Source organism: Gossypium hirsutum, chromosome A06, assembly GCF_007990345.1.
Source record: "Gossypium hirsutum isolate 1008001.06 chromosome A06, Gossypium_hirsutum_v2.1, whole genome shotgun sequence".
NCBI lineage: Eukaryota > Viridiplantae > Streptophyta > Magnoliopsida > Malvales > Malvaceae > Gossypium > Gossypium hirsutum.
Window position 1 is genome coordinate 4,225,824 of NC_053429.1, and position 12,743 is coordinate 4,238,566.

At 32.1% G+C, this 12,743-nt stretch overlaps 1 protein-coding gene across 1 annotated transcript; it reads left to right on the forward strand.

Annotated features, from left to right (window-relative positions):
• The first annotated feature begins 2,688 nt into the window (after nt 1-2,688).
• Nucleotides 2,689-6,151, forward strand: LOC121230328 (transport inhibitor response 1-like protein). The gene is made up of 3 exons (XM_041114910.1): nt 2,689-3,753; nt 4,063-4,564; nt 4,646-6,151. The coding sequence occupies exons 1-3, from the start codon at nt 3,167-3,169 to the stop codon at nt 5,402-5,404; spliced, it is 1,848 nt and encodes a 615-aa protein (XP_040970844.1). The 5' UTR covers nt 2,689-3,166; the 3' UTR covers nt 5,405-6,151.
• Nucleotides 6,152-12,743: the final 6,592 nt, after the last annotated feature.

Genomic DNA, 12,743 nt, shown 5'->3' on the forward strand with positions numbered 1-12,743 from the left:
TAATTGGTCAATACGAAAAGAAATAAATTTCTTCGTTCGGTAAGCTACACAACAAGGTCAAGGGGAAAGGGAAAAATGGAAAAGACTGCGGAAAGCGAGTTGTCTATAAGTGAGGAGCACGCGCATGAGGAGAGCGTGGAGTAGAAAAGAAATAACAATGCCACGTAGGCTCTGTCAGCCTTTTCCTCCAGTAGTCCCCCTTGAAGCTTCGCTAACTGACAACTGTTTACTGCTTCACGATTGGACGGTGTGCTTTTTATTTTGGTGTTGAAAAGGCATAGAGTTAAGAGACCTCAATTACGAGGGATTAATTTAAACTAGGTCCTTCATTTTTCTAATATGTGTACAGAATAATCACTGTTTTATTAATTCATAATCTAATCATTTTCCTTTCATTTTAAAATTTGTAAATTTCTTTCGGTACATAGTAACTTGTGTGTTATTTTTTTAAATAATCTCATTATAAGTTCTGATAATATCTGTTTTTTTAGGAAATGCCTAGAACTAACCATAGTTCTTTCTTAAACTATAAATAGAAGAATAATGCACTTTAGTACATTCAAATACATGTCCTCTTTTATTATCTATGTATATTATATACACTTATAAAGTTTCTAATTAGTTAGTGTCACGAGTTAAATTAATACTAATAAGAAAAAGATTAATTTTTTATCATAAAATCACTTCATTAACAAAGTCAAAAGTACACTCATGAGAAAAGGGATAGTTTTACACTTTAAGACAACAAACTCTCCTCGAACATCCATTCCAAAATCTCTCGCTTACATTGGAAGAACTCAAAAAAACATTATTAACTAAAGCGTTTGATATACAACTGAACAATGTAATAAATATAACGATCTGAATAATATAAAGTTTTCTTAGCTAAATGATGGGCTGCCTTATTAGCAAGCCATTAGTCCACTAAAAGGATAGCTGTTGAAATTCAGCTCTCAATTTTAAACAACCCCTCAAATCAAACCGTACTCAGAAGCAAAAGATTTTCCACATTGGAGGGCAAAGATTACCTCTAAACAATTCGACTCAATGATGATACTAGTGAAGCCACAATGCTTGATCCAGGACAAGGCCTCTCGAACAGACATAGCCTCACCGACTTGCGGGTCCAATCACGTGGCAAACGACCTCGAGAAGCCACGCAAAAAGGAGCTAGTTGCATGTCATAGAACCATCGACATTTCGTCCAAACAAAGATTGTTCCTCCTCCCAATCATACAAGTACGCTTCAGAAAAATGGACAATGGCCGCCGCTGATATGTCATTACTGTTTCAGGCTGGCTAATTGCGAAAGTGCAAACAGGAACATATCATAACAGGTTGAAAAATTAAAGGCGTACCCCGCTACAGTCCATACCTCAGCCGCCTTCGGACAAAGTAGAACATGATCCATTGTCTCAGTCGACCCACACCGATTGCACTGAGGATCAAGGTCACACCCTTTCGCCACCAAAGCTGCCTTACATGGAACGATACCGCGCCCACACCTCCAAGCAAAGTCCTTTACTTTGGGCAGAAGAGGCAAGTTCCAAAGCCTCTGCCAAGGTCCCTGTACTATGTAAGACTCCTGATTCACACAAGCATTCAGCGCAACAGCATAGCTAGATTTTGTAAAACACAAGCGTAATGCTAGTTAACTATTTTAATGTAATACTAAATAAAAAATTTATATTATTTTAATTAATAAATTAACAATTAATACTTGAGTTAGGATTAAAATTTTAAAAATAGAAAAATATAAAAACTAAAAATGATTAAATTGGAGAATATACGACAAATACATTACTTATCATAATATGTTACTAATACCAACAAGTGTTGGGTGTAATGATAAAACACAATACATTTTTAAACAGATAATGTATGTTCGAACCTTAAAAATAACAAATATGAACCGCAAAAGGGACATGAATGATATAAAAAAATACCCGACTAAAAGTAAAATTTAACCTAATGAATTTAATTGATATTATTTGAGTCGATACTGAAATTTCAAAATTAAAAAAAAAAACTATAATTGATTAATTCAAAAATTAAAGGACTGAAATTAAAGCCACAATTTTCATATAACACAAAAAGAAATAAACTATATCCAAAGTCACTAAATTTTTAGTAAATTTACGTTTTAGTCACTCAACTTCAAAAAGTTACAAAATAGTCATTGAATTATTCCAAAGTCTTCATTTAAGCCTCTGGGTTGTTAAAATTATTATTGTATGGGTTTCTTTGTTTGCACCACCTGTACCAAGTTCTCATTTCCCTTCTCTCCTACAGTTCAGTTTTTTTTTATGAACCAAACTTTTAATGTAATGAATTTGCAAATCAAAATTTAAACAACTTTTTTATTCAATTTTAGACACTGATTGTTAGATCAACTTGAATATAATGTATGTTCCTTTACTCATCAATGGCAATTGATCCATTATTCTAATCATCGAATCATTGTTTGGAGCTTGTTAACCTGGACTTAAAAAAAAAATAATAACCCGTGACTTAAATAAATTTTTTTGAATAGTTCAGTGACTATTTTGTAACTTTTAAAAGTTAAGTGACTAAACTATAAAATTATTAATAGTTTAGTGACCTTAGGTACAACTTACCCAAAAAAAACTAATAGTAAAACTCAACTAGGAAAACCCAAATAAATGTCAAAACCAGTCAACAAAAGGAAGAAGAAAGTAGAAAACAGTATATACTATATACATACATAGACAACATAGTAGTAGCTATTTTATTTACATTTTCTTTTTGAAGAAAAATAAAGAATAAAAAGACAAAAGCTTGTAAAAAAGAAAAGGGAAAAAAACACACCCCAAATAATGGAGGAGAAGTGTGGAGGGATAGGATATTTACAGATGAAAGAGAAGAGTTGAAGAGGCAAAGGCTAAAAACATGGAGAATCCCAATGCTCTCTCACAGTCATATTAAGATTTAAGAAGAGAAACAAACCCCACTCTCACTCTCCACTCCCTTTATTTTATGTTTACTCTCCTTTCCTTCCTTTTTCCTGTCTCTCTTGCTTTAAAAGATTGAACTTTTTATTTATTTTTCAATGCTCTGTTGCTAATTCGATTGAAACCAACAATCCATTCTATAGGGGAAGAAGATCACTTTTTTTTTGTATTATTCCACTTTGGGTTTCTTTTAGATGGCGGAGCAAATGTCTGATGATGACGAAAGGCAGCAATCTCCGCCGTCAGATCTTGATTTCACTTCCAACAAGGCACGGACTTGTATCGTCACCGGGTCGGTTTCGGGTCATTCCGAGTTTCAGTCACTGTACCCGGATCAGGTTCTGGAGAACGTGTTGGAAAACGTGCTTCACTTCCTTACGTCGAGGCGGGACCGGAACTCTGCCTCATTGGTGTGTAAGTCGTGGTATCGGGTTGAGGCGCTTACCCGATCCGAGCTGTTCATTGGGAACTGCTATGCGGTTTCGCCGGCTCGGGCTACCGCTCGGTTCACTAGAGTGAGAGCTCTTCATCTGAAAGGAAGGCCCAGGTTCGCGGATTTTAACCTTATGCCACCCGATTGGGGTGCCCATTTCAATCCTTGGGTCCTGGCTTTTGCTAAGGCTTGCCCTTGGTTGGAGAAAGTTTATCTAAAGCGTATGTCCGTGACGGATGATGATCTAGCAACTTTGGCTGAATCGTTTTTAGGGTTTAAGGAGCTTGTTCTTGTTTGCTGTGATGGGTTTGGAACTAGTGGCCTCGCCATTTTTGTTAGCAAGTGCAGGTATTGTTCTTGTTTTTCTTCCTTTTTGATGATTATAATGCTATGCGTATATAATTAATGAGTTGATTGGATCTGTTTAAGATGTTTAGAGTACTAATCTATGGTTTATTGGCTATTAGGCAAAGAGATGTTATGCATTTCTGCTGAAAATTTTGTTTGATCTAATGCTTTGGGTTTGTAGATCTGTTATGTTTATATCTTGATCTGGTATTGTTTGGATGATGGGAAAAAATGTTGTAAGCAACAATGAATTTTTTTTTGAGGTTAAAATTGTATGGATACTTGATTGATGTATTTCTATAATTGCAGACAGCTTAAGGTGCTTGATCTGATTGAATCCGAGGTTTCTGATGATGAGACGGATTGGATATCGTGTTTTCCTGAGGGTGAATCACATCTCGAGTCATTGATATTTGATTGTGTAGAATGCCCTATAAATTTTGAGGCATTAGAAAGGTTGGTGGCAAGGTCTCCTTCACTTAAGAAGCTTAGGCTAAATCGATATGTTTCAATTGGGCAGTTATACCGTCTTATGGTTCAAGCTCCGCAGCTCACACATCTTGGGACAGGGTCCTTTAGCCCATCAGAGGTTGCAGGGCAAGGTGATCAAGAACCAGATTATGTAACCGCATTTGCTGCCTGCAAATCCTTAGTTTGTCTCTCTGGGTTCAGGGAAATAATTCCGGATTATCTGCCTGCAATTTACCCTATTTGTGCGAGTCTAACGTCTTTGAATTTCAGCTACGCCAACATTACTGCCGAACAGCTTAAGCCAATTATAAGCAACTGCCACAAGCTTCAGGTTTTCTGGGTATGTGTTTCATATTTTGTTCTGTACAAGGCTTTGTGAAGAAATTAGTTCTTTGAAGCTTACCTTGCTTTTGATATGCAGGTCCTTGATTCAATATGCGATGAAGGACTTCAAGCAGTGGCTGCAACATGTAAGGAATTGCGTGAGCTTCGGGTTTTCCCTGTTGATGCTCGTGAGGATAGTGATGGTCCTGTTTCTGAAGTAGGCTTCCAAGCTATTTCTGAGGGTTGTCGGAAATTGCAATCTATTCTTTATTTCTGCCAGAGGATGACTAATGCAGCTGTAATAGCAATGTCCAGAAACTGTCCAGATTTAGTTGTTTTCCGGCTATGCATAATGGGTCGCCACAGGCCTGATCATGTGACGGGGGAACCTATGGATGATGGTTTTGGAGCCATTGTTATGAACTGTAAGAAGCTCACTCGTCTTGCTGTTTCTGGTTTACTGACAGATAAAGCTTTTGACTATATTGGACGATATGGGAAACTGGTACGCACATTATCAGTGGCTTTTGCTGGAGATAGTGACATGGCGCTTAAATATGTACTCGAGGGCTGTCCACAATTGCAAAAGCTCGAAATTAGAGATAGTCCATTTGGAGATGCTGCTCTTTGTTCTGGTTTGCATCACTACTACAACATGAGGTTTCTTTGGATGTCTTCATGTAGACTAACTCACCAAGGTTGCCAACAGATTGCTCGTGCTATGCCTCGCCTAGTGGTTGAAGTGATTAGATCTGCTGATGAAGAAGAGGTGTATGACCGTGTTCAAACATTATACATGTATAGATCTCTTGAAGGGCCAAGAAATGATGCTCCAAAATTCGTTACCATCTTGTAGGCAAAAATGTGGTGCAGAAAGCTATTTCATTTATTCTCATTGTGGAACCGAATACCATGCAAGTTAAAACTATCCCCTTGGGAATTTTGATACAGTCATGGTGTGCATCTTTTAAGTATAACCCATGTGAAGGTCCCAACATTTGCAGCCAAGCAAAGTTGAGTAAATAACATCTGCTTCAAGCTTGGGCTGATACATTGGAATTCAAAGCTAGTCCCTGTGAGAGACGAGAGCTTACCTTTGATAAAGGGGGACAAGTGCAGAAAAGGGATCTCTTTGTAAGTTATTGAACCATGGATGTTGTTCCAGCGGTACGCATTTAAATTTTTACTTATCTTTTTTTTTTTTCTTATTTCATATTCATTTTGTCATTAGTCTAAGTTAGCCAGGGAACGGAGGTTTTTGAATGGAGGGGCAAACATGTGTTGCCTTGTCCTTTGAAGGTTCAAGAATCTGAGGATGTGGGTGGATCTATTTTTCTGTGCTTTCAGCAAAGCATCGATAGGCTGTAGAGGCATTTATCCGCTCTCATTTGTAGTTTTAAGATGTAGTAGTTTTATGGGAGAGCCCCATACTTGGACATCTCTTACTCTCTTTCACATTTTTCTAATTCCTCCATGTTTGTTATTTTCAAATGTGTTGTGGTTAGCGCCTGACTGTTGAATCTTGTTATTGTTCTTGTTAGCCAAAATGTGAGAGAAAGGGGTAACAAAGCCAAATATGCATGGACCATAAAAACTTCACCAAGACACTGTTCTTTTTTCCGTTTAATATTCAATGTGGAAATGATCAAATTGACAGGAAGTTCCATTTAGTGATGTATGGAAAGTGTAGTATATATCAAGTACACATTGCAGGGCATCTCCACCATGTGAGATTCCCATCTGTATCCACTACAACCCCAAATCTTAAAAAAGGGTGGGGGTGTTGGATGGTGCATGTTGGATTTTGGATGTTGGATGGTCCTGCCTTACAAATTTTCTCATGTCCTTAGTAGCTTTGAGTTAATGAAATTTTAATGGAGTTTTCAGCTGTTTCGAGGTTGGTAAAAGTAGAGTGTTCATATTAGGAGCCAGATTATATATTACTCCTATTAAAAAAATGAGTAAATTTGTTAAAATTTGGCGAGGTTGGGAATAACTAAATTATGACACGTGATTTATTATATGTATTTGGATAAGTTTTTAACAACAAAAATAGATATTAATTTTGATGAAAACATTAATTTGTTTTTTGATAAAATATATATATTAATTTATTTATTTTTTGAATATATATATAATTTGATGTTGGAGCTTTAGGCAGTGGTTGAATTAGACTCTTGTTATGTGCTCATACTTCGCAATGCAGATATATATATTAATCTCTTATATGGAAGGTGGGACCAATGATTTGATGATCTGTCACACCCCCTGCGTGTGTTATAAAGTAAAGCCAAGTCCACAAGAAAATGGTGACTCTCTCTCATAATTAGGATGGAAAATCTATCAGCCCTTTGTTTGTTGTTGTGTTTGGCAGGATGGTAAAAGCTAAGTTTATCATCAAAGTGGGATCTGACTCATCTCACTGTGTAATTGAGTAAGTGATGGGAAGCAAAGGCTTGGCCCTTCTTTCTTTCTATCCATTTGTAGGACTAGACTTGTGGACCAAAACCCCCATTATTTTTCTTCCAAGCTCTTCCATACATGGCTAAGGTTTCTTTTTACTAGGTATTATAAAATTAGTATATTCATATTATATTATAATTAGTAAAATTTTATTGTCATTATACTAGAAGTTGATTATATTTTATTTTTTTATTAAAAAAATAGATAAATTAATTATAGTACGTTAAATCAAAGAACGAACCAGTCTTTTATGTTTAAAACTTTATTCATTTATATTGCTAAAACTAGCTTGGCTGATGAAACAATTTGATAGTGATATGTGATGTGTCATATATATCTCATGTTAATGTATAAGGACAAGCTTTTAACGGTAGAAATGGATGAAACTTTTAATGGAATTTGTTTACTTTTTGATCTAACGTATAATGATTAATTTGCTTAATTTTTTAGTAGAGGTGTAAAATGTAATCTAATTTCTAGTGTAGGGGCTTTATGGTACTTTTACCTATTATAATCATGTTTAGAATATTAAATTAGATTTTAATAGTTTTGAGCACGGTAAAAGTACTGTGGAGGCTCACTATACAAGGAGTCAATAGATATTTCTCACAAAAATTAGACTCTATACGTTAGATAAAAAAACAAACAATTCATTTCTGTTAAAATTTTATCTATTTTTACTGTTAAAATTTAGAGTGTGATGAAATAATCAATTTTTTTTAATCTAACTATAAAGATGACTTGTTCATTTTTTTATTAAATGTAAAATATAATCGAAATTCTAGTATAAAAATCTTCATGATACTACACAAAGATAAGAAATGCAAGTCATGTGAAATTGGGTCAGCTTATTATCCATACTCTCCTGGATTGAAGGGGGATGCCATTGATGTAAACTGCATGGTAGCCCCTGCTTTTATTTTCCTCTTGTCATCATCTCTTTACAGTTTATGCCCTTTGATTTTTATTTTAAATCTTTGCTTATTTCAGCAAACCATCCTTGTCAATCTCCAAGGAAAATAAAAATTAAAAGAAAAAGAAAAAAACAGTGAAAAGGACCATATATTAGGTGAGGATTATGCCATTGGATTCACTTGGGAACTGCCCCTTTTGGTGGACCTATTTCTCCTACTCAAACATATCTTATCATTTGAAAAAGAGACTTAAATTTAATTGGATGGCCTTTGATTTTATTATTTATTTTCAAAAAAGTACATTACCCTCCCACTTTTGGCTATGGCTGCCTTGCCTGCCACATGCTATCTTACATTTTCACTATTACAACTACAAATAACAATGCTGGGTCTTTCTTCAATTTTATATAAAATATATTGCACTAACAATGAAGTAAAATATTAAAGACCTTTCAATTTTAATATTGAGAAAATTGGTTCTTTTAAAAAATTTAAATAATTTAATCTCTATTAATTTTAAAATTAAACAATTAAAGAGAATTAATTATATTGTTAATATTTTTTATCAATTATATATAATTTTGATTGGTATGTCGATAAATTTAGCCCTTTATGTGTAAATGTTATAGACTAAATTTGTTGAATTAAAACTAAATTGACAGAATGTGTAAATATTATAGGCTAAATTTTTTAAATCATGACCAACATGAAAGAATGTGTAAACTTTAAGGGCTAAATTTATCATTAAATTAATACAAATTATGTACGATTAGTGAAAACATTAACGTTCTGATTAATTATTCTTAATTACTTATTTTAAAAGAGATTACATTATTTTTTTAAAAAGGATTAATTTATTCAATATCGAAATTAAAAAGGACAAAAAGATACAATTTTACCAATTTTAAATTCCATTTAAATATCTTCAGTTTTGATGATTAAAAAATTTGTACACAAAAAGATTTTTCTCTTTTAAAAAAAATTATTTGCCATATAACATATCCTTCCAGAAAAGCTAGCAGCCTATGGCTATGAGCATAGACTCTCTGTCTTTACAATACTTTACATAATTAGCTTTTAACCATGTGTTAAGTTAATGAAAATTTATATAAAAATATTATTAAATAATTAAGAAATTTCACAATAATAGCAAATGCATGAATGACAAGTGAGATCATATTTTTTAAAAAAGATTATAACATTAAAACAATTTATGATATCGCTTTCTTGTTTTAAGATAATTTAAGGTGTTTTTTTAGAAATAAAAGTGACAGAAATCAATTACATCAACATAATTCATATGGGAGTTCATCTTAGTTGAAGATCATCTAATAATAATGCTCGAATACTCGTTGAAGGCTCTGTAAAAGTGCAAACCATGTTTAAATCTTCAATAGCCATCTTCGCCAAGTAACCTTATTTTTATTCGTTAAAATCTAGATAATTTGAAATTTTTAAGGTTATTTCAAGTTTAATTTAAATTTATTTATATTTTTAAATTATCTTCCTTAATGATAATACATTCTCTCAAAAATATGCATATGAAATTTTATTTTGAAATACCCTCACGTTTTGATAAAATTTTAAATCTAATTTTTCTAAATGATCTTATTCTATTTTATATTTAAATTAATTTTTTAAATAATCTTATTATAGGTTTTAGTCATATTTTCTCTTTTTAACAATGCCTAGAACTATTTATAACTCCTCTCCAACCCATAAATTGGAGGATAATACACTCAACGCACTTGAACTCAAGTCCTCCTGCATTGACAATAATACCCATATCAATCGAACTAAGACCCAATCAGCAAAATTTTAAAAGCATTAATTTTATATTATTTTCCTTTTACTTTAAATTTCATTATTAGATTACTTATTTAGTTTGAAAAAAAAATATCATTCGTTTATGATACCAAGAGAATATTCACACTAAGTAAAGAAAAGAAATAGATAGCAATTATATTTATCACTAGCTTTAGAGGTAATTCTTTCATTATGTTTGATTGAGGATTGCTATAATATCATTTATGAACATCTACACCTATTTTGTAAAATTTTTTCCTCTTCCATTCAAAAGTTCCACAATTTTATCTCACAAATACATTTCACAAACATAGATTTAATTCTCTACATATGCATATAAATGTGTGAATAAATGATAAAAGAATAAAACGCATTAATTTTTTACGAACAAATTACTTTACATCAACTAACGACTCTTGAATTGATTGAGAAAGTGTTCGATACCATTTTAGTAAGATCTTAAGTTCAAATTCTATAAATAGAGATAACAATATTAGGTAAGCTTTGTCTCTCCTTTAGAAGTCTAACTTGAGTTGACTACTAATTTAGTTGGAGCGTAACGTGACTACTAAATATTAGTAAGTTGTAGCAAATTGGGATAGTTGAGGCAATCTTTATTACTATTTATTGGCTTTATTGGGAAATTGACCTTAAATTATACCCTAATTCTCATATTGGACCTTAAAGTTTTTTTTCTTCAAAAAATGGTCTATAAACTATTAAAAACTCATAAAAATCAACAATTTAGTTATCGTGTTGATTTTACTTAAATACAAGGATGAAATTACTCAATTTATAATAAAATGATTAATTTACTTTTCACCCTAAGTTTAATCTCCAACTCTCAAAGAAATTTTCTAAAGATTTTCTTAAAGCATCAAAATAGATAAAAATAACATGGAGACTTTTTTATTAGGAGTTGGATAACATTTTATTCTCTCTACTAAAAATGACAAACTAATCATTACACATTAAATTCAAAAGCAAATTAGTTTTTTCAATTAAAAATTTCATCTATTTTTGTATTATTAAAAACCGGCTTATGTTGACACCAAACAATAACACGTGACATGCTACATATACTTCATGCCAATTTATAATAACTAATTTTTAACAGTAAAAACAATTAAAAATTTTAACAAAAAAATTAATTTACTTTTTAATTTAATATATAATAACTAATTTATCTATTTTTTAAATATAATATAATATAATATAACCTACCTTCTAATATAATAAACTCATTATTACTTTTTACCCACCAAAATCTATGAAATTCAAACACAAATTCATGAACTCACCTACTTCAATTCTCACCTCCAAAATAGGGTAAATAGGGTCTATGGCTAATGTGTGTGAGAGATAGAACAAGGGGCTCCTTTTTCTTTTTAATTTCACTAAAAGCTGAGAGAGACTTGAAACATGTCACTAATCTGAGAAAAGAAATGAAAACTTAACCTTTCAAATAAAAAAGAAAGTGGGGTAGTCCTCACCCCTTACCATCAAATTGGCCTTTCAAAAAAAGTAGTGTCAGATATCATCTGAAGCTGGTCAAAAGAACCTTGAAAAAGGAATCTAAGACACTTACTTATTTTAAGTTTTTTCATGGTGGAGCCCCATTTGGTCAGAATTGGCATTGCCCTTCTTCAACTTAACAACAAAGAATTTAATAAATCAAGAACCATCCATGAAAGAAATCTCCAAGCTTTTGGACAAAGCTTACACATCAGATCAAATTTGAATGAAATAAAGTAAAGATGGGGTTTAGTCCCTGTAAAGTCTGCCTAACTCTTTTTCTTTTCTATTCTTTTTTCCTCCCCCCCCTAAGGATACCAAAATATAATATAAAAGAAAACTCAGGTCAAATTGTGTAGAAAGTAACTATACTATGAGTTTTTTATGAGTTTTTTTGATGGATTTGATCCCTATATTATAATTTATTAAAATATGTATTGTCAGTCTTGAGACAACTTCTTTTTGTTAAGCCATGAAATAATTTAACATGATTTTTTTTAAATATGGTGATATATGAGAGATATTTTTATACAATTTAATAAATATTACTAGATTATGACACACAACGTAAAATTAAATATTTAAAAATTTAGGTTTAAATCTCATTATGATTGAGTTTTTTTAAACCTTAAATGAAAATATAAAAAGATAAAAATAACTTATTAACATAATTTACTTTATATATAAAAAGATAAATTGGTGTTTAATTGACTCGTAATACCAATGTAATGAAAAGTTTTAATATATCTATAAATATTTTTCCTACTTCTTGTCTTTTCATTTTTAAATGTGAAAAAAAAAAGTTATCCAACTGTATTAAAAAATGCCAAGGTATGTACTCATCACATGTTTAAAAGAGAATAACCCTCGTTAAATGAAAAGGCTGGTCTCCAGACTGAAAATACTTGTTCCTAAAAGTAAAGACTAAAAATAATCCGATTACATTAGAAGGGCTAAATCTACAAAAAAATGCATAGTATAAGAACCTTCTATAGAAATTGACCAAAATCCAATGATGCAGACTTTGTTATGGACAAATAAGAAAAATGAAAACCAAGACGCTCCAATTCAGGGGCAGTGTCAAACCACCATGATTACAAAACAAAGGGTATTTCTTTTGATGGTTATCAACGGCAAACACTTTGAAGTCCTAATCATGAAAATTGGAATATAAGAAAGGAAATATCCACTAATAAAGTGACTTACCATCATAACCGTCGCCAAAAACTTATCGTGGTGTTTAGAGCATTGAGCCATTTCGAGTCCTTGTTGTCCGTTGCACGCAACCTGCTCCAAAAAGCCAGTAAAAGAGTGGTTGTGTTGAACCCCCATAGCCAGTGAACATGGTTCCTGGCCAAATTTTTTACAAATAAGCATCTAGAAAATATATGATGTCATGCACATGAAAATTAAGAGAATCTGTTGTCCAATGCAATGGTTAAGAGAGGTAAAGCAAAAAATATTTATTATATAGTGCTCCCCAACATGACTTTATTG